The sequence below is a fragment of the Formica exsecta genome, unplaced genomic scaffold, assembly GCF_003651465.1.
Source record: "Formica exsecta isolate Colony F162 unplaced genomic scaffold, ASM365146v1 scaffold15, whole genome shotgun sequence".
Classification (NCBI taxonomy): domain Eukaryota; kingdom Metazoa; phylum Arthropoda; class Insecta; order Hymenoptera; family Formicidae; genus Formica; species Formica exsecta.
In genome coordinates this window covers 2,637,685-2,663,247 of record NW_021848825.1, presented here as the reverse complement: position 1 = coordinate 2,663,247, position 25,563 = coordinate 2,637,685, and the positions used below count along the sequence as shown (strand labels likewise).

At 37.8% G+C, this 25,563-nt stretch overlaps 1 protein-coding gene across 1 annotated transcript in view; it reads left to right on the top strand.

Moving 5' to 3' along the window:
• Window positions 1-25,563, top strand: part of LOC115232741 (puratrophin-1-like) — a 244,851-nt gene that overhangs the window by 104,993 nt on the left and 114,295 nt on the right. The window contains exon 4 of the mRNA XM_029802803.1: window positions 8,620-8,709. Within this exon, the coding sequence (XP_029658663.1) occupies window positions 8,620-8,709 (90 nt within the window). The remainder of the gene's footprint in view (window positions 1-8,619; window positions 8,710-25,563) is intronic.

Here is a 25,563-nt window from a genome sequence, read left to right as displayed (position 1 = left end):
ACGAATGACATGAATATAGCGGTACGTAAATCTCAGCGTGCTATTCAGCGCTATTGTTTATTTGGCCTTGTCGTATATACGTCACAGTGATCACAGGACTCGAGCGAGCAGGCAGCAAGGCCACGTAAACAATAGCGCGCTAGTGTTTACGTTTACGTATCGTCGTGTTCTTGTCACTCACATTGCGAGACTCGGGTGAGCAGGCAGCGAGGTATGTCGCTCCGCGTGATACATTATATTACTCTTCGGAATGCGAATATTTCGTACAATTATTACAGTTAGCGATTACGAATCCGTATAATCGGTCAAGTTTCGTGGTAAAGGTGATATGCGCTTGTATCTTAAAATGACGAAAGCATCTCGGTGACGATTTTTTAATTCAAGTAACGAAAAGGAACGATATATTGACGTGTATTAATAAATACGTGTATTTCACGGGATTTATGCCTTAAATATCCATTATGTTTGCAATATTAAATTTCGATTACGTATTTTCTAGGGATATCGTGTCTTGACTAGTGATTAACTTGACTCGCGTAGTATCGGGATAAAGTCGATTTATTTTCTCGGTCAGTATTTTCCAGTTATTATACCTCGTAGGTACGTACAGTATAGATTGACTTTGAGTTGACTACATTTAATTAAAACGAAATCGTTGTTAGAAATATCATATTAATCAATCGTATATCACGTAAGTTCAATTTGTTAGAAACAGAAGTAATATTGTGTCACAGCGACACTAATACGTGAATTTAACTGCGTGATTTTCCAGTGCCAATCGAGTCGTAATTTTCGAATTATTTTTCCTCGCCGTAATATAATAAAATTGCGCGTCGCGTGCGATTAACGGGAGTGTCGTGCAAAATGTCGCGTAATCATGGTATTTTGTTGATTAGTACGTGCGCGATCGTAATTAACCGCGTTTTCACGTGCGAGTGCCATGAAGGAACAAAGAGTGAACAAAAAAGGAGGAAGAGGAAGAGACTCAAGATGGCATCTCACTTGAAGTGAGTAATCTGTGTCGTTTACTTAATTTATTATTTATTATTTCAAAGTCTGCATTTTTGATTTTCTATTATTTTTCAAGATTAAATATTGTATAAATTAGACGCGAAAAAAAATGCATTATATTTTAATTATGTAAATTATCAATTGATTGATTAATGATACAAAATCAAGTAGTAGATAAAATAATATTTAAAATGTAAATATTCAAATGTAAAAATTCTGTTTTAAGATTTTTTTATTTGGTTTAAATAATTAAATTAGTATTTTGGAAAAAAAAGTAGTGTGTTACTCTGTGATAATTTTTATGTTAAAATTCTTGGATGTTAACAGTTATATTATCTGATTGTAATGTATAGCATAACCCAATAGATAGCTTTCAACAAAAAAATAATATAGCAAAATGTTTTGATTATCAGATATTAAATTATTATATTTAATATAAACTACAATATAATTATAAATTTTTTTTTTACTTTGAATAAATTGTCTATAATTCTTTCAAGTAAATTTTTTGCGCTTTAACTTGATACGAAATACGATTATGTCTCTGATATTCGCGTCAATGGTCAAAACATTTGCTAGGATTTTTCTAATGTTGAAATAGTCGGCGGTCTTGTTCTTGTACACTCGTGATTATGCAAAAAAAAAAAGCGAGAGAATGTTGAGAGATCATAGGCACGCGGAAACATTGCGCCAGACCACAAGACGTTGCGAATGGAAACGTTTAAATTGCAAACGGCACATCGTAAAGCGAGAGTATCCAATCAACCTTTACTTACAAGTCAATCGAGTCGTCGGTCCGCGACACCTATCGCCTTATGCTAATAGAGGCGTTTTCATCTCCGTAAATAGGTTCGTACTGCCGTCGAAGATGAACCTGCGAAGAGTATTAAACTAAGAATTCTCAGACGACCGATGCATGATATTTAAGAGACTTCAGAGAATATATAATGCACTGTATACTATAAAACATACCATGCAATTCCAAACGTATATTCATATGTTCATTTGCTTTTATATCAGTATTAAAAAAACTCGAAATCTATCAAATATAATAATTCATCAAAAATAATAACAGTCTATATAGATTAGAGTGAATAAGAAAAAAGTGGATATAGAACGAATGGTTTACTTAAAAGTGTTCAGTTTATTGTAAATATTTCTCATATATATGTAATAAATTATTATAATTGAATAATTGCAAATTTAGCTAAATATGTTGATTGTAAAATTGGGATAAAATGCTTAACATTATACATTTTGAAATAGGTCTGCCAGTACGTAATAAATATAAGGAGAGAATCAATATATTATAGATAGAATATTTTATTTTAAAATAATATTATGTATTCTATCAGATTTCACGCGAATATTCATATTTTAAAATTTAATGCAAGCATGAGAGAATCATTATTTAATTTAAATATATATCCGATAAAAAGAAACGGGTAGTATTTTACATCAAAAATAATATTGCCGATAATAATCCGATTTTTGCCAAGAAAAATAATGTATCTAGAAAAGAATGTTAATTAAAAAATTAAAATAAAAAATCTTGGCAGTATAAAGTATAATAAAGCATTCACAGTGAGTGATCTAGCGAGTAATGCTTGCCTCGGGTCTGGCAACAATTCCGCGTTGGGACTATTGGCGAGATGATACACTGTGTCTAGTACAGCGACAATAAATCGGTGGACGAAGATTTATGATAGTGGGAGTGGTTTCGGACTTGATGCGTTAACATGCATTAACCCAAATACAAGAGCATCCACCGCGGGCTAAACGAGACCGAGTACGACGAATGCTCTTCCGTTCCCGTGCTTTGGACCGGTCTGGAGCCTGATTGATCCTGAAGTAGATTGGTCGCGTGCGAAGAACGGAGTACCGTATAAAATGAAGCGATTAGGGACACACTGCGCACACAGACAAGTTAAAGAACAAAAACCGAAAAGCCGGCCGTTACACTTTCCTCGCGCGTCGCGTAAAAACGGTGGACGGATTTTGTTACGCCGTTTTTCGATCCTCTATTTCTAATTATTGCGTATCGCGATAACCGTCGGTCGATGTGCTTGAAGAAAGATCGCTAAATAAAATCATCACGCGCCGCTTGATCGCGCTTTCGCGCTATAAATTACGACGTTAAGTCGCGTGCTAGCGCACGTCGAATCGCGTGGAAGTTAAAGGCTAAAAACTGGGATTAAACTGACCCAACGCTAATGTGATTAATCTGCTTAAGTCCCGGGATAAATAGTATATTATCTTGGTGGTAATAATTATTAGTTTGACGTCAAGTCACGCTTTTATTATTAGATCTCACGATCAGTGCGGTTGTATTATTAACATAATTTATACATAATTAGTTTTTTCTATTATCTTTTCATTGCATCGTCTCTATTATTTTACTTCTCTCTCTCTCTTTTTCTTTCTGTTCATTTGTCAATAATATCAGATCCGAGAGAAAGAAGCTCGCACAAAGCTCGTTTGCTCGAGTGAATTATGAACTGTCTAATATTACGGATTGTAATGTCAAGATTATTTTTTGCTAATACACTTATCGTTTATCTCGATAATTATTTTCTGCATGTTATTTATACACATGATTATGTCCATTGACATTTATCTACTATAAACTATAATCAATAGTTTTCTGTCGCTTCAATCTCGCTAGCATCAATTTTTTAAACATACCTATATTATTTAAAACTCGATTAGATAAATTATATAACGCGTTTATACCAAAAGAACTTGAAGCGAGCGGAAGTTATATGATATGACAGCTTTTAATTTAACACCTGATCCACACGTGTAATCTCTTTTAATCGTTTTTACTGCAGAGGCATATAATTGCGATTTTCTATCGCAAATCACTTGGACGTTTACTGCTTTGCGCGCTAGTCTCTCGCGTGATGCCGTCGTGTTCCCTTCCGCGAAATCCCGCGCTCGAAATGCCCGGTTCTCGTCCGCGTATAAATTTGTTTACTGTAAATTATGGCTCTAATAGATACAGTCGCGTGTCTCTCGATCGTTTCTTCGTCGGTGTACTTTCGGTATCGAACAAAGAAGGCGCATTATCTCCGAACGGAGGCGGTTGGTCTCATCAGCTGTTTTCCTCGCGTGATAACCGGCAATTCTCCGCGCGACGTTGTATCGATCAGCGGCGATTTGTTAGCGCGGATTATCTGCCAATGAATTTGAAATCTTGTCCGTTTTGACAGCTATAAAAAATTAAAAACCCTGTCTGAACAAAACGAAAGTACAGCGGCGGATTCGCGACGGTAGCTAAACGTAATTTGCATAAATAATATCCACTGATCTATCGACAATAATTGCGTCCCGCTTATTATCCAGAGACGTGAATTCTTCTTAATTATAATTATTATCGGCGACTAACTTCATTCATAATTCTTAGGGTTGCTACGATAATGTCCCCTCATGTTACTCTCTCTCTCTCTCTCTCTTTCTCTCTATCACGCTGAATAAATATATTGGCTTGAACGGAAAGTTCGTTCCGTTTTTTACTAAGAGACGAAGGCCGAAAAAACGGCATGAACTTTCCGTTCAATCTAATACAATAACTTTGATCTCATTTGAAAGATAATTTAATTCTCTACCACTTTTGTTTTGGTATTTTTTGTTAAAAGACTATTGTAATTAACTATGTAGAAAGGGTACATTAATCGTTATTGTTACTTTAGATACTGCTCATGATGAGGCACATTATTTTTTTATCATTATCTGGACACACACAGAGTCATGTACATAACATGTTCCGGTGATAACTTGATTTATCAGTTAATATAATTTTTACAAAATTTATTGGAAACTAATTGGTAATACTAATGATAAATTTGAATGAAACAATATATAACTCAATAGAAACAGATATATAAAATATGGAGATATTAAAAATCGGAATTAATATATTCTCTTTATTTTTGATATTCTATAGATAAGTTGCAAATGTCTAATTATTTCGAACATTCCAAATGATAGAAAATTGAAAAGAGAATTTATATAAGAAATATCGACAAATAAATCTCTCTACAACATTCATATAGCGCGTATACTGTTTCATTGTATCCAAAATGCATATCATTAATAGTAAATAATTGACCATTGATTCGAAGATTAGAGCGCGATGAAGATTTCGTATTTAGTCAGATAACTGCTTTTCTTCGCAGTCTTCTGCATAAGCAGGCGATAGAGTAGAGAAAGAAAGCAGAGGAGAGAAGAAGTCCCGTGCACGCGTTTTTTTCTTTGCAGTCCCATCGGCCCGTCGGAATGATCGACGAGTTCTTCGGAGAACCGTCGTCGATAAATCACCGATAATCGCGTTTTTTTTTTTGCAGGCGCGCCTTAACGCGGCTGTCTTCGTTTTCACTGTTGCGTCGACACGCAGGTTTTTGATGGTGCTGATATATTAGGCTCATTGTCTCGCGAAATGCACTCGCTCATCGACGTCATTAACTGCGTAATTAACACTCTCCCTTTCCCCCTTCTCCTCGACTCAGCATTCCTCCGCGTAATGAGTCCGAGCGTGAAAATTTGCATGCGAATCTCGCTAAGGCTGCCGACGTACCGCAAACCGCATTCGCGGAGTTATTCTTCCCTCCGAGCTATATATACACGAATACAGCCGTGTGTGAATGCACCTGGTAGCTAAACTGGGTCGCATGTCGTGCTAGTCATCGTCATTTTGTAAATATAAGGATAAACGTCCGATTGTACTTTCAATGCAGAATGTCGATAACGGGCTCGTTGTCATTTAGTTATGCGAAAAAAGGATATTAGTTATTGATTGTCGATTGAATACAATCTATGGTGGAGTAATTCCGGTATAGATAGCCATACGAGGAGAGATAGCCAGTCATTGCGGATTCTCCAGTAATTGCCGCGGCGATATGCATGAATAGTTAGTATAACGTCATGACGATTGATTGGAATTGTTCCTCGTTTAGTTTTAACGCTTTAGTGAATGTTTTATTATGTTCTTTGTTCGGGATATCTCTCTTCGTTTCACAGAATCAATGATTACATATTTCGGAATTACTTTTTAAACAATCTAAAGAATTCATTATATAATAATTATCAATATTAAATTCTTTTTCCAGCAAGTTCTATGTGTTAATTATTATATTATATTATGCATATATGTATATGTATTTTGCACGTACACTATCTTAGAAATTAGATATCTTTTTCTGAATTACTAGGAGGAAAAATTGATAATTTGAGAATATTGAGACACAAAATAGTTACTGAATTCCAAATAATTGGATAATTAAAAAAAGAATTTTGCGATTTGAGAGACGCTTATTCAGAAGTGCAAATAAGTAAGATGATCTTACATTTCAATTAATGTTAAATGGAATTTATTTTAGCAAAGTCTCAATCTCTCATCGTATAAATTTTTTGCTGACAGTTTGCTAACAATTTCAGAAATCGCGCCCGTGATACAACTTACTTCATTTGCATGTTGCAAATGAAATAAAGTCTACGCGCGTTTCGCGTGGCATCCGCGAAATATAATTTCCCATTGGAACAAACATGGTCTATCGTCACTTCTCGCGTGTGCATGGTAAACACCAATTGATCGTATCTTCGGGCGCATTTAAACTGGCTAAAAACACTGGTTTTTATCCGTTTATTCAATGCAGTTTTTGCGGACAAAATCGCGGACGGCAATTGCAACGTTCTGATTTCGCGGCGGATCAATTTACTTGATAAGAACGGGGACGTGCGATAAAGTCGAGTCGTCGCGAGAGGCTGCTCGAACCTGCAATTAGCATTTGCGGTGAAACGTCTTATAATCGCTTAATAACCGTGCGCAAATAGCGCCCGCTAATTGGATGCACGCAGCGTGTCGCGTGGCCGACGATTAGCGCGAAGAGCACAGAGCTTCCCAATATGATGCCCGGCACGATCGTCGTCGTCGCGGGATTCACGGTACTCCTCGGAAAAACTTACCGTAACCGGTTTAACGATCGCCACTAAACGTCCATAGGTGTAAACGATAAACTTTTTCCATGCATTTCGCGGAGAATCGCTTATTTTAATAATGCGCTATTAATATCAGCGTTAATTACATTGAAATCGCGATTACGCCGATCTCTGGAAGATAGAAAGAAAAAGAGAGAAAGAGAGAGAGAGAGCAGAGTAGAGAAAAGGCGAACTAACCAACTAGCGTTGAGATTTACGGTTGATTACATTTTCCTCGAGATCTTTGCATAAGTGAATGCGCGCTTTGACGAGAAAGACGCCGCTCATGCTCGCTTACTTTCGATTATTTCTGCGCCGTCATGAATGAGACGTCCGGTATTCGCGCCTCGCTACTCGCGGTAGTAACGCTATTTAAAACTGCCGACGTGAGATACATATTATTCGAGGTGTTAGTCTCGGAGGTAGAAAGTGCTCCGTCGAGAGCGCGAGATGCATCGCGATGCACACGCTCGAGGAGATGAGAACCTACGCGCGCATTTCGCCGTTTTACCTTCGCCAGTCCCCCTGGCAGGAGGTGATGAGGGTTAAAAGGTGGAATTAGAGGGGGGGCCTTTCAACCAAAGGTCAAGCTCGCGGGCTGGCACAGTCCGAGTTTCGTTTCTGCATGCGTGCACGTGCGTCACGTATGTATATACGTACGTGTCCGTCATCATCGTGCCACCGATACACGTGCGTTTCCATCGCGATTAATCGACAAATGAGCTTCGTTTCGGTAGCGAGCGCGCACTCCGATCGATCTCTGTATCTTGTAAAACGGATATTAATCGGAGAAACGTATTTAATGGTTCGATGAAGCAAGCTGGTATTATTCACTGTAGAGATGTATGTTTTTCTTTAATAGCGCAGCGTGACATGCATGTTTGTTCAATAGAAGAAATTGAAACATCGAATGTTAGTATATCAAAATTAAGTAATTTATAATTGCTTAACATTTTAATATTTGATATTTAATTATAGATATATTGTGCAATTTTTTTTCTATGAAATCAGACTTTTTAAAGATATAGTCTTATTATAAAACGCCAAATTTTTTTATAACCGGTTTTTTTTATAGAAAGATTGAACTTTTTATAAAAAGATTGAAGTTATAAAAAGTCTGCAGATACGTCAAATAAGTTAGTAACATGCTCCAATAAAAATCAAAATTAATTGTCCAAGCGAAATGTTGTAACAAAAAAAAATAAAACTTCTTTTTTCGAGTCACACACATTTTATGTTTGATATATAATATATTTTTACAATTTAACAAGAATGTATAGAAATGCACTATGTGTTAATAACAATTGCTCAAACAAAATAATATTAAAAAATTTGATTGAATTCTAAAATTACAAAAACATTCCGTCATTAATCAGATAATCATTAGTTCAACTTATTTATCATAAGAGAGTTTTTCGATCTCGTTAGTAAATCGGAACAGATAAACTTTGATAAGATTTTCATTGAAATTCGTTTAGCTATCAGTTTTGTGAATCCCACGATTAAATTATCGATTGCTGCATATGTGTGTATGGTTATGCTGGTATTCAGAGTTTAGCTGCCAAATTAAAATTCAATATCCTTGTTATCGAAGATGCGGATATAATGAGATTCTTCATGTTCTCGTTTCAGGAACCAAAAAGCGAATCGACGAAGTAGCATTACCAAGGACTATTCACGATTTGCCGGAACGCGTTCTCACGTGTGGCCTGTCACTTCCCGGTAAGTTTTAAAATATAAAATTCTTTTTAAGAAATATATATAAGAAAAAGGTATACGATAATATATGATAAATATAATCGTAATCATAATTCGACAATAAGAAAAATCGTAGAATAAATCGTCGAAACGTTTCGTCAAGAAAAAGAAAAAATTTTTAATTTTAATCTTCAATTTTCTTATGATAAATCTTGAATTGTCAAATATTTATCTGAGATCTACGTCCGCATAAGTGAAAGTCGCGCTGATTTAAAGAGATTTCCGCGTGTTTAGGAGTGAAATAACGCTCATGGATTTTCCTCTTTAAATGCTTTTGGTACGCGATGCCCGGCTGCGCTTTTGTCGTAAGCCTTTGTCTCGCCTTGCAGTGCTCCACATAGAGACACGCAATGGCAGAAACGTGCGCTTATGCCGCACACGCGACTCTCGCGTCGCGTTGCGGAAGATAACAACACGCGGTGACCGCGTAGGAGTATGCGGAAGCTGGGACACACCCACCACGTAGGGCTCTTAAGCTCGGTCGATTCACACGCCCTCGCATCTTCTGCCCGTTCCGTGCATCTATTTACGTACTTGGTCGGAGTACCGGCGGATACTTCTCCCCGGAGAGCAGATCCTCTCCCTTCTCTCCCTTCTACCACGATTCCGCCTTCTCGAGTATACGCCATTCTCTCGACCATTCGCTCTCCTTGCCTTTCATCCCGCTTTGTCCCTTTCTCTCCCTTTCAGCGAGGCTCAGCTGGCCAGATCCGCGGATGTCTAACTGTATTCCCGTAGTTGGCGCAGTTGTTACTCTCTGTCGTCGATTAGCGCACGGCAGGAAGAAGGTAGTCGTTGGACGGTACTTGAGGAGTCTGACCGGAGATTAACCCGCGAGCGTTCGCGTCACGAAACACACGCTTTGTATGTATGTGTTGTAAATTACCATAGAAAATATATAATGATCGTCTAGCTTTTAAATGGGCGTGTATATTTTAGAAAGCAGAAAATTAAGTGAGACAAAACGAATTTTTTGCCGAGATACATTTGTGTATATCGATGTAAATGACATATTTGAATTAAAATTTTACATACAGCGATCAATTGCGAGATCTGTCTGCTACTGTCGAACGAATAATATCCGAGTATTCGATTTTACCAGCACAACGGTTAACGTAACATTATCTCGTAATAATAGAGATCCAAGATGATATCAATCTATAAAGATTGATTAAAAGTAATATATAATATATTTTTGATACTATGAAGAAGAAAATCACTTTATCGAACTTTGCTTTGGATCGAGTAAATCCGCCACTTTTTCGGTGTTTTCGACATCGGCGTTGTTCGTGCAATAGTCACCTCTTACGAGACGGCGTTCTGCAACGGTAACCGGGTGAAAGGGAAAAGCACACTCTCGGCCGCTTTAATTAGAACCGAGTGTGGGATATGCGCGACTCTTTTGTGTCTCGATTATAAGGAGAGACCCCTCGCAGCAACATTAACGTTAACTATCCATTTATTCGAACATGAGCTACATGCTCAATTCACACGCCTTCGTGTTCTCCTGCATTCGTCCATTTATACGGCTTTTCTCGTGAAAGGGCCAACAGTCCCTTCCTCTTTTTCTTTATCTCTCTCTCTTCTAAATGCTGCTCTCTGTTTGTCTGCATCTCACACATGTACCGTACACTCTTCCGTGTACTATCTCATACACTCTTCCCGCTACCTTTTCCTATCTCCCGGTACCGCCTCACAATGTTCGTGCTCCCTTCGAGCTTCGTGCTCTACCTCGTCCCTTCTTCCGCTCATCCTCATGGCTCGCTCAGCTGGCCGGATTCACGGATGTCTAACTGTATCTCGTAGTTGGCGAAGCTGCTGCTTTGTCGCCGATTAACTGACCGGTATGCGGGCGGGAAGAGTCGATGGGCGACAAGCCAATGTGTTCCGGCATGCGTTAAACAGTAGAAATAAATAGTAAGAAACGCGTCATACCGTGAATTGTCAATTTTAATTATAATAAAGTGTAGGCACTTTTCACGGTGCTTTTTATCGGTTTTCCGTATGTAAATTTAAGCGAATTCATATTTCTACTTCCGATTCTCGATCTCAATGATTCACGAGAATGCAGTGAATGAATCAAGTTTTGTTTAAAAGGCAAAAAAGCGAATTATTGAAAACAATATAACAACATAATTAAAAAAAAAATTATAAAAGATAATAGATAGTATAATAGAATGAATTCTAAATCACAATAATATACAACACTCTTCGACATTTTTAAATAATATTATATTAAAAAATAACAATAATATTCGTATTTTTTTTCTGGGAATCGTTCACACGATTCAATTTTTTTCATTACGGGCGATTTATCAAAGTAAATGGCGCAAATTTATTTTAAGACATACTTTTACGGGAGCATCGATGACCATGCTTTGATTCGCGCGACCCACGTATCTTCATACATTCCGGTATCTATTTATACAGTCTTTCTTTCCTGGTGGTAGTTCCTCGCGTGTCTCGTTAAGCTCCTCCTGCTCCTCTTTCTTCAGCCATCGATTCTGCCTTGAACGACTCGATGCTCGCGGTGCTCTCCTCATCTGGTCGTGTTCACTTCCTCCATTCCGCAGCTTGATTGCAACAAAGCGCAACGTTGTTTTAGTTTCGTGGGATCTTGTTGGAGCTGCCTCGCGGCTAAGTTTCCAACCCGTCTCGAGTAATCTTCGCGAGATTTTCCGACCGTTTCACGTCGCTCAGCTTTTACACTTTAATGTCTACATGCCTACATTGCATGTACGATTCCTCCCTAATGCCGGTATGATACGCGATGAGAACGTAGGGTTTCACGAGAAAGTCCATTGATAATCCGTCAAAAGTGCACTGTCTATTCCAGAAATGTAAATTCGGTCTTTTAGGTAATCATCTATTGTGCTATTGCAATTTATTCGAAGAAATGCACAGGACACGAAGATTGTATGTGCATAATGTAGCTAGTCTATTTATCCTCGAAATAATCAGTTCATGTATGGACTTGGTAATCGATAACATTGAAAATTTGAATTGAAAAATTTATATATTTAGATACAAGTAATACAAAAAAATATTTTCTTATAATTTTGGAAGTTATGTTTGGAAATATGTTACATAAAATTACAAGACTTTTAATATTAAGAACGATATGTGATTAAGGAATATATTAAAATTCAATCATTAATATATTCATGCTGCAAAAAAATATTCGATTATTTTAATAATGACACGAACTCGCATATTAGTAAAATATTCGTATTGAAAGTTGCACGAGTATCTATATATTTTTTAGACATCGTCTAGTATTACAAGTCTCTTAGTACATGATATGAATCTCGATTCGTCATCCGAACATGCTTCTGCTTCCTCGTCATCGATTCCCGGCGTTCTTGAAGCAATTGAAGATCCCCTCGTTATATCCCCTTCTTTCTCCCCGCTGTTTTCTTTCCTCTTCCCATGTGGATTCTCAGCTGGGGAGATCACCGAGTACCTAACTGTAATCCCGTAGTTGGCGAAGCTGCCGCTTTGTCGCCGATTAGCTAGCTGAAGATGCTGTGCCGCGCGCGGTCGCCTAAAAGAGGCGGGACGAGCAGGAAGAGGAAGCGCAAGAGATGCTGCATCGAGTCGCGTTTACGCCCGCCGGGCAAAGAAGTGCAAATACGACAAACGACCGCGGCCGAAGTTCAAGCGTTTCGAGAGAGTCGGAGATTGGAGAGCGTTAACGAGTCCCGCGAGTATTACGACGGTCTCGTATTTTTTTATCGCCGTTCTTGCCACAGATTCGAACGGAAGAATTTTCACAGAAGCGAGAATCGCGCGCATGATAAATTTCGCGATCGTACTAATTCGCCGTCTCGTGTGATTAAATCGAATCGATGCGCGAGATGGTTTGAATTACCGAGCTCGTTGGCACGGACATTCGTCGAGACTCAATTATAGGCGTACTCGCATCAATTATCGGAAAATGTTACCACGTCAGGAGAAATCGCTTCAGCTGGATTTATGTCAGGAATCATAGATTTATAAGGTAGCTCACCGCGTGACGCGTACACGGTCGCAGCGGTTGAATGGAGCGTGTGTAATAGAATCTTCGAGAGAGGCGGTGTGAGAAATTATATAGGGTGTTTCGCGAAGTCTACATTGAAATTTCGGAGCATATTTTTCGACAGATTTGAAATCAGTATTTTCCTTGCCTGAAAATTTGAGCCAAAGTTCAATCTTAGAATGATTTAACGTTCAAAAATAAGCAATTATGGCGAATCGAATTTCAAACAGAAAAAATTAATTGTTCAATTACACATACATTTCGATAATATCATCATGCAAGACTTAATCGTGCAAGTGTATTTAATAACAAAGAGAGATGCTATCCGATCGAACATTTGCTAAATAAAAACTTTGATGCAAAATTTACCAAGTACCTTGTATAAAGAGCGCGATATTTCAGCGAGATAGCGACTGGATATCCTCGTTAATTAAACGAAGAGCGAACGACGACGAGGTCGAGTAGCGGCGTGAATCGCGACACTCCATGTATTTACACAAGATGTGATTTACGGTTTTATGCAGGTTGGATGCCATGTGATAAAGACGATCGCTCGCGCTTCTTGTTCACGGGGTTTAAGTTAATGCGCAGATCAAACCGATTCACCTAACTCAAACTCGAGCGTGCACGTGAAAGCGGTCAGTTATTTACGATCACTCGCTTGACGATAAAGTCGTCGTTGTGGCGACTTGGCCGGGACTAATCTTGACTTGGCAATGCGCATAGTTGGCGACGAATTTAGCATAATGCAGAGGATTATTATTTACATTCTTAAAAAAATTAATATACGCGATTGTTCAGGACCGGTTTTATCTGTACATTAGTTGTTAACTTCAATTTCAATTTCAATATGTTGAGCTCTCAACTATTTTCGTGAAAATCTAATTGAGAATTATACGTCTGATTATATGATTTGTTGTGTCATTTAGATTGTTTTCTGTCATTATTCTATATTAAATCCACTAAATTTTTTAATGCGATTGGTCGCGTTTTATGCATATATCGTTAAAATATTTTAATATATAACACTATTATAACTTTATTAATACTACACTTGTTATTTTATATGTAACTGTCACACGCGATTAGTGCTATATCTATAGTATAACATAAATATTAGATAATTATCGCGAAGCTAAATAAAAAGCGCGGAGAATATAAAGCCTTGCCTCTTGTTCTAGTTTTAGTTGTGGCGTTGGTGAAACTATCCCTTATTCTGCAAATTGATTTATTAATTGTGCGATCGTTCTCTCCTTCAAGATTTTATTTTATTGTAAGACAGGTAAAATCGCGATATGCGATTAGACATGCACTGTTCAAGCAAGGTACTTTTAATATACGGATATATCAAGAACGTATAAAAGTAGAAGTGAAACGAGGATCTGGCACGAAAGATCCATATCATTGCCTACGGCCGATGCTACTAGATGAACGTTTGCAATAGGTAGATGTACTGTGGAACGGTAGATACTGAAGATATACTAAAAGTGATTAAGTAGATACAGCGGGAAAACGTGGTTGCGCACAGTCGGAACGATTAATCCAATCTAAGATAAGAATCCAGGCGGTAGTATTTAGATCCTCTTTGCATTAATATCAATTAAGGCCATATATATTTGAACAATAAAACAACATGCGCGATTTTTTCCTCGTAATAGATTCGGGAAACGATTCGGCGATAATCCCGTCGATCGTTACGAAAGTCTACCCACGCGCTAATAGAGCGTACATGCGGGTATTTAAACCGAGTACCATCATATCCGGCATTTCATAGCCGTCATCGATCGATCGCGTCTAACTAGTCGAGCATATCGGCCGGTACTCTCGCGGAGCTAATTATATGGAAGTATTTTATTATCGTGACATACACACCCGGGCGATGAATCAATGGCCGTTTAACGCACATACGCCTCGGCGTATCACCTGACCCATTGCAAGGGCCCCGTGGCCTTCACGTAGGCGGAATGGGCCAGAGTCTCACACGCCATGTCCGGCGAAAAAAAAAAAACCGCGATGCGTACGTACTCGTATCGAGGTCGCGATAATTTATCACGCGCAGAAAACGGTGAAAATTTACATCTCTTGTACGCCACGCCGCTCATGTATAGACGAGTTATTATAATGGATGCATTTATGCAAAGAATATCTTTCGCACTGTTTCATATCGCGCTCCCCCCTCCTTCCCCCGAGTTTATTAGCCTAATTAGCTATGCGTGATTTACGGTACATTGTGCGTTCTTTCGAGCATACGAGCTTCGAGCGATATGATAATTAAATACGAATAACAAGAGAAGGTCAAGATTACATCGCATCGTCAGTACGATAATTTTTAACTGTACATTTTACCGATACGAAGCTTGTAATACATAAACTGAAATGGGATTGTAATACATTGATATAAAACGCGTTTTGCATATAGTAAATTGCTAGGTGAGCATGTTAACAAGAAGTGATTCGGTTCGCGACGAAGCACTTTTTATGTTGCTATTATGAGAAATTGAATTCTATTAAATCAACATAGAATGTGTATCATCTGATCTGTATCGTGATTTGTACGTTGCAGCAATTTGACAGAACAACATACGTGATTTTCGTGAAAATTTTTTGACTGCGAAGCTTGCTACTATTATTCTCTATATATTAAATTTTATATTTCTCAAAATTTTCCATTTGCATGCGCACACACATACAGTGTGTCAGTCACTACGAAGTGAATAGAGAAAACAGAATACGGTGTGCCTCAACGTTTCGAGTCTAACATATAAGACATCCTTCTTTAATGGCTGCCAGTCTATATTCAACCCTACTTGCCTTGTAATTAGGGGATTACGAAATTGTTACTTTGAGAATACATCGAAGCGTGGCTATGCCGGGGTAGTACATGCGTGCCTGCGAGCACGCAAAAAGAGAGGCATACATTCCGTTACATTCGACATGCGATAAGCTGGTATGTGATCCACCTCTCGGTGAAGCATCATCTCGCTTCATCGGCACGCGTATATCTGAGCGCGAGAGCGCGAAGCGGGGCAAAACACTCCGGTTACGATTTCAGCGATTTAGAAACGGCTCGTTACGCCACGCGATCATCGCGTCTCTCGTATTATTAGGAAGATCCCGATTGCCCGATTCATGTAATTACGTCTTTACCGCTTGTGTGTATCACGATGTGAGAAAATTAGAAAATCTTAGAGATCTCCTAAGAAATTTGCATCCTGCAAAGTGTACGGGAAACGCGACGACAGAAACGCGACGATCAAAAGAAATAAATTTTAGAAAGTAAATGTTACATATATACTCGTCAAGATGTAAACATTAGTAAACGTTTCTTAAAACTTGTAACGAGCCATTGATAAATGCTATGTACAAATTAAAAATAAAAAAGAACAAATTGTAACGATTTTTAATTACGTAAATTTTGAAAAGTGGATATAAATAAGAAAATTTAGTTACGGAATATAAATAAAGCATCTTTCAACGATGAATTCTCGTCCTTGTCTCTAAAGATCGTTTAAAATGCGATGTTACTCATGCTGCGCGTAATCCTGATTTTCCGCTCATATAAGTTAAAGAAATGGCCGAGCAACAAGCTTGTGACGAATAGCAATAATAACTAATAGTACTCGCGCGATCTAACGATTATGGCAAAAACATGAAATGTATATATCTCGCATTAGGGTCGGTGTGATTAGATTAAGTAGAGAATCTAGTTTCTGCTTTTTTCCGATGCTATTTATCAACCTCGCGAACTTAATGAAGTTTGAATATTTACTGCAAACGTACACGGATGTGAAAATGAGGTTTATTTATGAAACAGAATATTTTTGCATTAAAATTGTATAGTATATATATATACCCGCGTGTTTATAATAACTTATGTATGAAAGATCTATATTGTAATTTCGCTATTTAATAGAGAAGATACAAATTGAGGAAAAACAACCGCTTTTCACAATCTTCAAAAAGTTATTAATATTTATTTCAACTTGAATGTTGAAATTCAATATTAAGCACAAACGAAACTCGGAAACAGACGAAAATACATTTCACCGGTAGAGGTATGATTGAAATATAGGTCAATGTGCCTAAAAACCGCCGAGATGTGCAGCATACCGTAACATTATTCGAGGGATTAATACCTTAACACAATAATCTGCAGCAGCATCAACAGAATCTGTTTGCCGTTGAAACCTACCGTATTACGGATGCGCGCACATGACGAGCTTTCCCGCAAAAATCGCCGTGAAATCATATCTCTCGCCATTTAATATTGGTGATGTGCACGCGAGACGGCGGAGGATTATAATTTTCGATACTCGATAATCACGGCCCGGCCCTCGTTTTAGGCTGCGGCCCGGGCACGCAGGCAATTACGCGGTAATCGTAGATATCGCGCACGCAGGCTGAATTCAGGGTACGACCCAGATCCCAAGAGAGAAGAGAGGAGGCTGCCAGCCTCCGCCGCCGCCGCCGCCGATGTGCTGCATCGATGCGGGATAAGGTTTCGCCGAGGCCAATCGATAATGCCTCCTCGAGTGATCGATGCGCCTCGCCCGATTATCGGCTCGCGGTTATTAACCGCCGCGCAGATTTTCCGCGGCACTAATTGCGCTGCATCCACACGCGGGTCCCGAAACGGGCCGATTGCTATTATGGGCGCCGTGCGAACGCGTTGCTGCGCCTATAGAAAGTTGCAGAGGCGTATTAGACTAGAAACAGTCTTTGAAACAGAGATGAAGGAGCTGACCGTGTTAACTATCACAACTTCATTCGTCGATTAAATTAATTAAATATACGTGGTGTTCCTTGCTAATTTTTACGATTTATCCGTCTTTCTTTAACGTGAATTTATGTTTGTTACTTTGCTTTAATTGTTGATGGCAGTATCTATCTTACTACACAGATTATATTCTCTATATTTCTATTTATGTTCTATATTAAAAACATTGCTTCAAATATATCGTTGCGAATTATGACGCGCACGTCAAATATAATACATATTAACCATAAGATATATATCATATATTTGAAATAATATCCTCTTTAATGGAGGATAACTAATTGAATTTATCAAGTATATTAACAAAAATCATGATAAGAGAATTGAGGTTAGTAATAGACTTATCAAAAGACAATAAATTAAATGCCTTTTCAATTCAATTATTTATCGAAAAAATATCGAATTAATTTATGTATTTGCATGGATCGATATTTTCAATTTTCAATTTTATCATATTATATAAGGCAATACGATATTGTGATAGTATTTAATTAATCATTAGAGTGAATCATTAATCATCAAATATATATAACTGATTTAAACTTTAAAATCCGCAACTCTAAAATATTATTTATACAGAGAGTTGCGTGGTAATAAATGCAATCTGTGGATTTGTCAGAGAGGAATGCACGCGTGGTAATCGCAATAGCAGATTAAACTTGCAACGCAACAAGTATGTCCAATCAATATTTCTCCCATTTAGAGATAACTCCTTCCTGGTATAACTGATCAATGCGCTTCTAATCAACATCGTCGACTGATGTTTTATATGATTTATTAACTTACCATAAATTTTTCATTGAACGCTAATTATGCTTATCGGAAGATTATCTGCCGTATTAAAACCGCTATGTATCTTAATAATTAGATTTACCCTAATAATTAGATTAGATTAAAATATATAATTGTTCGCATTAAATAAATCTGATACGTAATTTTTACAAGAGTTTTAAAACGAAGGGAGACAGAATTATAAACATAATTTAATAAAATAATATGCAAATGATTGCAACAGAGATTCTGAATTCGTTGCGAGAGCACAAATTATCTAAATTATTCAAATAATTTAAAATAAAATTACAGATACAATTAATGGATCATGATATTTAATTGAAGTATATTAATCACTGCAGCAATTTTTTGCATCTATTTATTACATGACTTTATTTTAATAAATGACAGTGATATGATACGCGAATCTAACAGAATCCGAGCTAGTTACAAGAGCAGAGTACCTTATTTGGGTAATTTAGAGTTACATATGCAATGGACTAGAAAATTTAATCGAAGTATATATCATTCAGTACAGCAGTTTTGCATATATTACGTGACTCTACTGGCGTTCGGCAGCAAATGACAGTGAGATACAATACGCGATTTGATTCGCTTGGTGAGCGCGTAACGTTTTGTACGATCCCAAAACAGTGGCGGTCTCGCGAGAAAGTAGTGAATGCAGTCGTTGGTACGCCCCGCCGTTCGCCAACGAGGAATGCAAGTAGTAACTGCCGCTGCGTATTCGACCGGTTGTTATGAGAAATGTCCAAGTGGACGTAAGTAATGTCTGACCAGCAGCTACGTGGTAACTAATGTCCTAATGCTTTCAAGGCTCGATCGGAAATAATCAGAGAGGATCGTAAATATCAGTATTCGAGTACCCGAGAGAGAGAGAGAGAGAGAGAGAGAGAGAGAGAGAGAGAGAACCGTTCGTTGCCCGGGCTCTCGACTTTACCGTTGACTTCTTTATTATTGGCAAACAAGATCTACGAGTTAAGAGAGATGATATTTAGCCGTTCCTTTTAACAAGTTCGCGAGTATTAACACAATCATAAAACGGATATTAAATGCTCCGACTGATTTTTTCTCTTGGTCGTTAAAATTTATAGTGCATTATATAATAATAATATATTAATTTAAAATTGTTATACTTCTCAATGTATGCGTTTTTTAACCTTTTCATGTACTATTAAACTATATTTATATCTAAAATTATTAATTTTGAATTTACCGAAACTATTAAGAGTTAATGAATACTATTCAGTTAATTTAAACATCTCACTTTAAGGTTTTTAATATTATCATTTAATATTGGACACGCATCGAAAAATTATTTTTATTGAAGCAAGATCAATAAGGAGATTTGCTGTTCAAAACGCGGGTGCAGATTTCTGGCCGCTTATATGTTTAACTAACAGCTATGCCTGTCGATACTCGAACATCTACACTCGATCAAGCACGCATCCCTTTATCGAAGTATTTGTTCGCGTCCGTACACAATGTTGCGCTCGTAAACAAGGATCCAAATAATCTTACATCGAGCGATCTCCGATCGGCATATAACCGGGAGGTATTCTCGATTGCTTCTGCAAACGTAAATACGCCCACCCGCCAGAGCCCCGTTATCGACCGCTCTTATCACACCGATCTGCGCTCGTGGAACGAGTCGCTTCTCGAAACCTGGTCTTATTTTCTACGGTAACCGGCATCGAACATGAAGAAAAGATTCGCGTGACCACAGTACGAAGAATTGGAACAAACTCTCGAGTTAGTGCGCTATTTTTTTATGAAATAGAGAAAATTGGCATTCTATATAATCAATATTATGTTTGAATACACTTTTTCCTGAATAATTTTTTTTAATTTTTTTTTTTTTAAATATATGCATCTTTGCAATTTAATGTTTTTTAAAATTTTAAATACTTTATATAATACAAATTTTTGTTTAGAAATATATTCATAAATGATATATATAAAATTAAAAATAAGGTAAATAGGTTTATGAGATAGAATATTTAATATGATTATTACAGAAGAGAATCAATAAATTTTTACTAGATATGGAATGTGTATGCAATAATAAAGCAGAATATGCAAATGACGTTGCGACTAGTCGGCGTCTTTCTGCTCGTAAATAGTAATGGGCATATGTTGACGCGGGGGCGTGAGATTGACCATAGGGACCTTGGTACATCGTCGGTGTATTAGCAAGCAACATTGGTGGAATGGTGTGAGTGAAAGGCAAGCAAATAGAGAACAAATCGAGAAACAGTCTTGATAGATCTAATGGGAAACGCACGATCAAAAGATAGAGTTAAGACTTGCATTTTCAACATTTTTAATATTCGGTAATAATAAAATTATTATTTAATCAAAGAAGTTTTCCTGAAATGTACATATATTTTCTTCAATTTTCTTAGAAAAATAAACTCTAAATTTAATGTAATAACTTAATTAATATTATTTTAACTATATTTGAGACTTAATTTACGGAATTTAATGTACGTAACTGTCTGTGTGTGTGTTTATTATTCAGAGCACAATTAGAAGTGAATATCCGTCGGAAAATTAATCAATAATTAATTATGCAATTGAAAATATCCTTTTGCATATAGAGATATTTATTTTCTTCACAATGCGTTATATAATAATATAAGAGTATAACTAGGCACGTAAATCTATATTACTCCGTAAAATAGGCGGACGCCACGATGATTCGGCTTTCTCGATTCGCATTAGGCCCGATGCGTCAGCGCACGTGTATCACGCTGCATCACGCAGCGCAACTGCATCCTCATCGGCGGACGTGCAATCGGCTGTACGCGAGCTCGGTCATACGTGTGTGCATACGTATTCGCGGTATACTTGGACCGCACGTGATTATGGTTATCACGTCGACGATTGGATCAAGTGCATTAGCCACGCACGAACCGAGCATACACGCCGCATACATGTTTTGTATCGTCTCGACTCTAGCTCGGCCATGCTCGGCGGAATACTTTAGGATGAGATCGAGAGACGAGGGCGTGATCCCCCGCCATCTTGACGGCCCGAGCAACCGCGTTCGTGCGATCGAGAGTCAAGGTCATGGTTGTAAAGTTTGTATTCGCGTCGGTATTACCGGTTTCCGTGAGTCGTCGTTGGCAAGTTTGCTCAACGACGCCGCTACGTGTTGACAAGCGGGATTTAACAAAGACTTTTGCGAATTTTTTTTTAAGATAAAGAGAGGAAGATTGCGCGCGGTCCGACCCGTTGCTTCTCGAAGCTTACTTTTTCTCGAAGCGACGCAACAGACGATGCGAGAGATACGTAGAAACGTAAATAGATGTAAAGGGTATATAAGGTATATGAATACCGTTTTGAGACTCGCTAATGACGCATCTCTCCTCACGCGATTCAAATATGTGAGATTTCGTAAGCCACACACGTCAGCTTTATGAGTTGCTTTCGCGGGTAATGATCCATTCGGTAGCGCGTTTCTAACGGAGATCCATCCTGCCGTCTACTAATTGACCGGCCGATATCTCTCCCATGGTTTCTCAATAGCGGTCACGATGAAAAGATAATGCCGGGGCGTGGTTAACGTCATTTTAGCGTCGCGATATATGCGTATCGGGTGTACACGAGAGTCGGGTCAAGGATCGAAATGTATCTATATACGTTCCCGCAATCGGTTAGAACACCTGGAGCATACATACATCGCGTATGATCGACGACCAGTATGCAGAAGTCGATGGCCCATCGAAAGGTGAAAGATTCAAGGTTAATAGAGGTGAAACTTTTTTTCACCATATTATATGGACATTCATCTGAAAGGGAACGACGTGTCCCATTGATCTTTACGCGTCAACGCATAGGCACTTAAAACTCTGAACATTCAAATAGCACAACACGATCTGAATATTTCACAAATAATTTTTATATATAATAAATAAATCTTTGAGTAATATATATATTTATATATTACTCAAAGATTTATTTATTGTGTGTTATTACTCATTAATTCAAATATTCACTATTGTTTCTTTCAAACGGGATAATATTTATAAAATCTTATATTAATAACTTTTTTATGTAACGTTTCAAATGGTTGGTTTGCATCTGAATTTGATTAAATCACATATTTAAATTTCTATTGTGCAATAATTTTCTCAGTATTATAATATTTAATTTTAAAAGCGAGATTAATTTTGTAATTTCTCTAAATGTATAGTTTTTTCATAGTAAAAAATCAAATAAATATGTAACTCTTTGAGTAACGATTTAATTAACGATTATTTACTAGTAAAAATGAGTATTCATCGCACGGGATGATCATATGATCCGACGTTGCACAGTCGAAGTCGACGGGAGGCTAGCTAGTCGCGGTCGTTAATTTGTCGCGGCCAAGTTACGATCGTGGAACTTCCTCGTTGGACTTGCATTGCGAGAAACTTACGATGCTACTTGCCGCGGCAAATGTATAATCGCCGATTACCCTAACAAGTACGTAGTGCATCGAGGCGACTAATTAAGCGATTATAGCATCTCGAGTGAGCTAACGAGTGTTAATCCACTAGCGAGTCGTGCCCGTTTGAGCTCACGGGGGTCAATTTACCGCGCGCCTAACCGAGCACGACGATGAGCTTGCTTATCAACGTGTTTGCTGAAAACCTCATTTCGCGGCCAAAGGCACGATACTTTTATCGTTCGATTATGTAAACGCGAACATCTATGCCTCGCAGTTTCGTTCTTTTCATGCGCTCTCGAGAAACATTTTATTTAATTAATAGATATCCATAAATATGTCTGGAATAAAGAAACAATAAGAACTAAATTAAATTTTGAGAGATGCATAAATTAAAATCGTAAGGGGAAAATGAAATTTTATTGAAACGATCCGACACGTCGCAAGATTTCAAGTAGTCACTATTTCATCTGGTCGACTAATTAAGCGATTAATCGCCTACGGATACGATGAAGCATTAATCTGTGATTAATCGCGGTCATATAGGTAATAGACTGTTCCCAGTCCGTGGTAAAATCAAGATTAATAATTCACCGAATCATACATTATAACCCAGTTATTATCAATAAAACTTCACGGTCGCCGCCCGCTTGGGCGTTTTCATTTTAATAGAAATCGATCGACGAGAACTGCGTGAATAAGTAGGAAGTTAAGGAGATGAAAGAGAGAGGTTGAGGATGGAACAGGCGTGTGAGTGCAGAGAAGAGAAAGAGGGGGAGTAGGACAAACGCGACCATGTAATTAGAAATCATGGGGATTTACGGGGCATCGGGCAATAAATCCAAAAAGTAACGGCTAATAGCACGCATATTGACGTATCCATCTGGCTATCGTTCATCTTTCTCACGAGTCTCATCGCGTGCACGCCCCGTATCCGCGACGCGCGCCTCGCGGCTACTCGCTCTCGCTCGGTTCACGCGGCGGGGACGACGAGACGAAAGGATCGACGCCTCCAGAATGAACTACGGGGCTTTCTTCTCAGGGGGGATGAGGAAGAGAGAGAGAGAGAGAGGGAGAATGGTCGCGCCGACCATAAGCATGCTTGATTTACGTTAAAAGCCGAGTCGGGGCCCGCATTGAGTCTTTATCGAGTAGGAGTGAGACGATGATGATGAACGATCGACGATTTGTAGAGGTGATCGTCGAATGCGAAACGGATATGTATCTATATATGTGTACGCGCTCGAACGAATCTGCTGATCATCGTAACCCATATCCCGCGTGCACAAAACGCGCTTTGAGAAGATCGCTTTATGCCGGTAGAAAAATTGCAATCACAATCGTCTTTCAGCAGTTCGTTACGAGCAGTATAGAATCTTATCAGCTGTCGCGTTTCAAATGGAGATTATTTGATAGATTTTTTATTTATTTATTAACTATAAATTCTTAACGTATTCGTGGGAAATTGAAATTCAAATTATGTATATTTCATATCTATTAAAATATTGCGTTAAATTTAAATTAAATAAATACGAATTTATATATATATATTTATATTCTACCACACACATGTATTTAATATCGATTACGATTTGATGCTCTCCATTGAACTCTATCTTGATAATGTTATCATATACTGAAGTATAACAGTAATACTGAATATGTTGCATCGCATGGCGGAGGCGATACAATTCTCCAGCGAGCACAAGCAGTTCGGATTAACGTCTTCATTCCACGAGAAACCCCTTGCAATGGTACGCCGGTAATCGATCGGTTATGGTAATCCGAGCAAGCGCGATCGTTAAAAAAGCTGCGCGCCAACCATGCGGTTACGGTATACCTAGTGCAACCGCCACGTACACGCGGCGATAAGCGGTCGCGATGCGTGCAGTTCGATTAACGCAACAGCGGGCGCGCGATCGGCCGTTCGTCGTGCGTGAAAAAAGAGAAACCTGCGGAAGAAACGCCCACCCGTCTATCTACGATTGCAGCTGATCGCGAAGGCGATGTGCTGATTTCTTTTGACGTGTTTGTATAGGATGATTGGCACTTTATTCATTAGACAGACAACGACTGAGATAAATACCATCATAATACTTGAATTATGAGAAAAAATAACTAATGAATTTATTGTCACGGGCATAAGAAATGCGATTTTTTCGTTAAAAGATTATTATATTTATGTAATTTTTTATGTAATGTTTTTCTTCTGGTATACTAGCAATGCAACGCACATGTTGCTTTGTCACGATGAATTATTACATGATGTATGCGTTGTAAGATTTATGATGTTATATAACGTGTTACAATTTATATAAATAAATATATCGTTATATCTCTGATATATATTAAAATACATGTTACACTTGATATACGTTAAAATTAGAATTTTAATGCATTGGCGAAATAAAATTGTTACTCGGTTAATTTATCATCTCAAAAATTATTTATAATTGTAGGATTGAATGTCATAAATCAAGATGATTGAGCGATAAATAATGATAGTAATGGTGAAACTCATGGAAAATTAGAACGCATTCTATATATAGTTATTACTGTTATTTGTATGAAAAATTAACTGATAACTGCAAATTGAGAAGAGACAGAATTCTGCGTGTGAAATTAATTGCAATTTTCCCAATATTATCAAAGAACTAAATATAAAATTTGCGCTTTTAAAAACTTTAATAATTTTGGATGTTTGCTTTTCATCGTTAGACATTATTATTGTGTTACTGTGTAAATAGCCAGAATGTCGCCGCGAATTATCATTCACGCCTTGGGCAAGTACCTTCGGAAGAG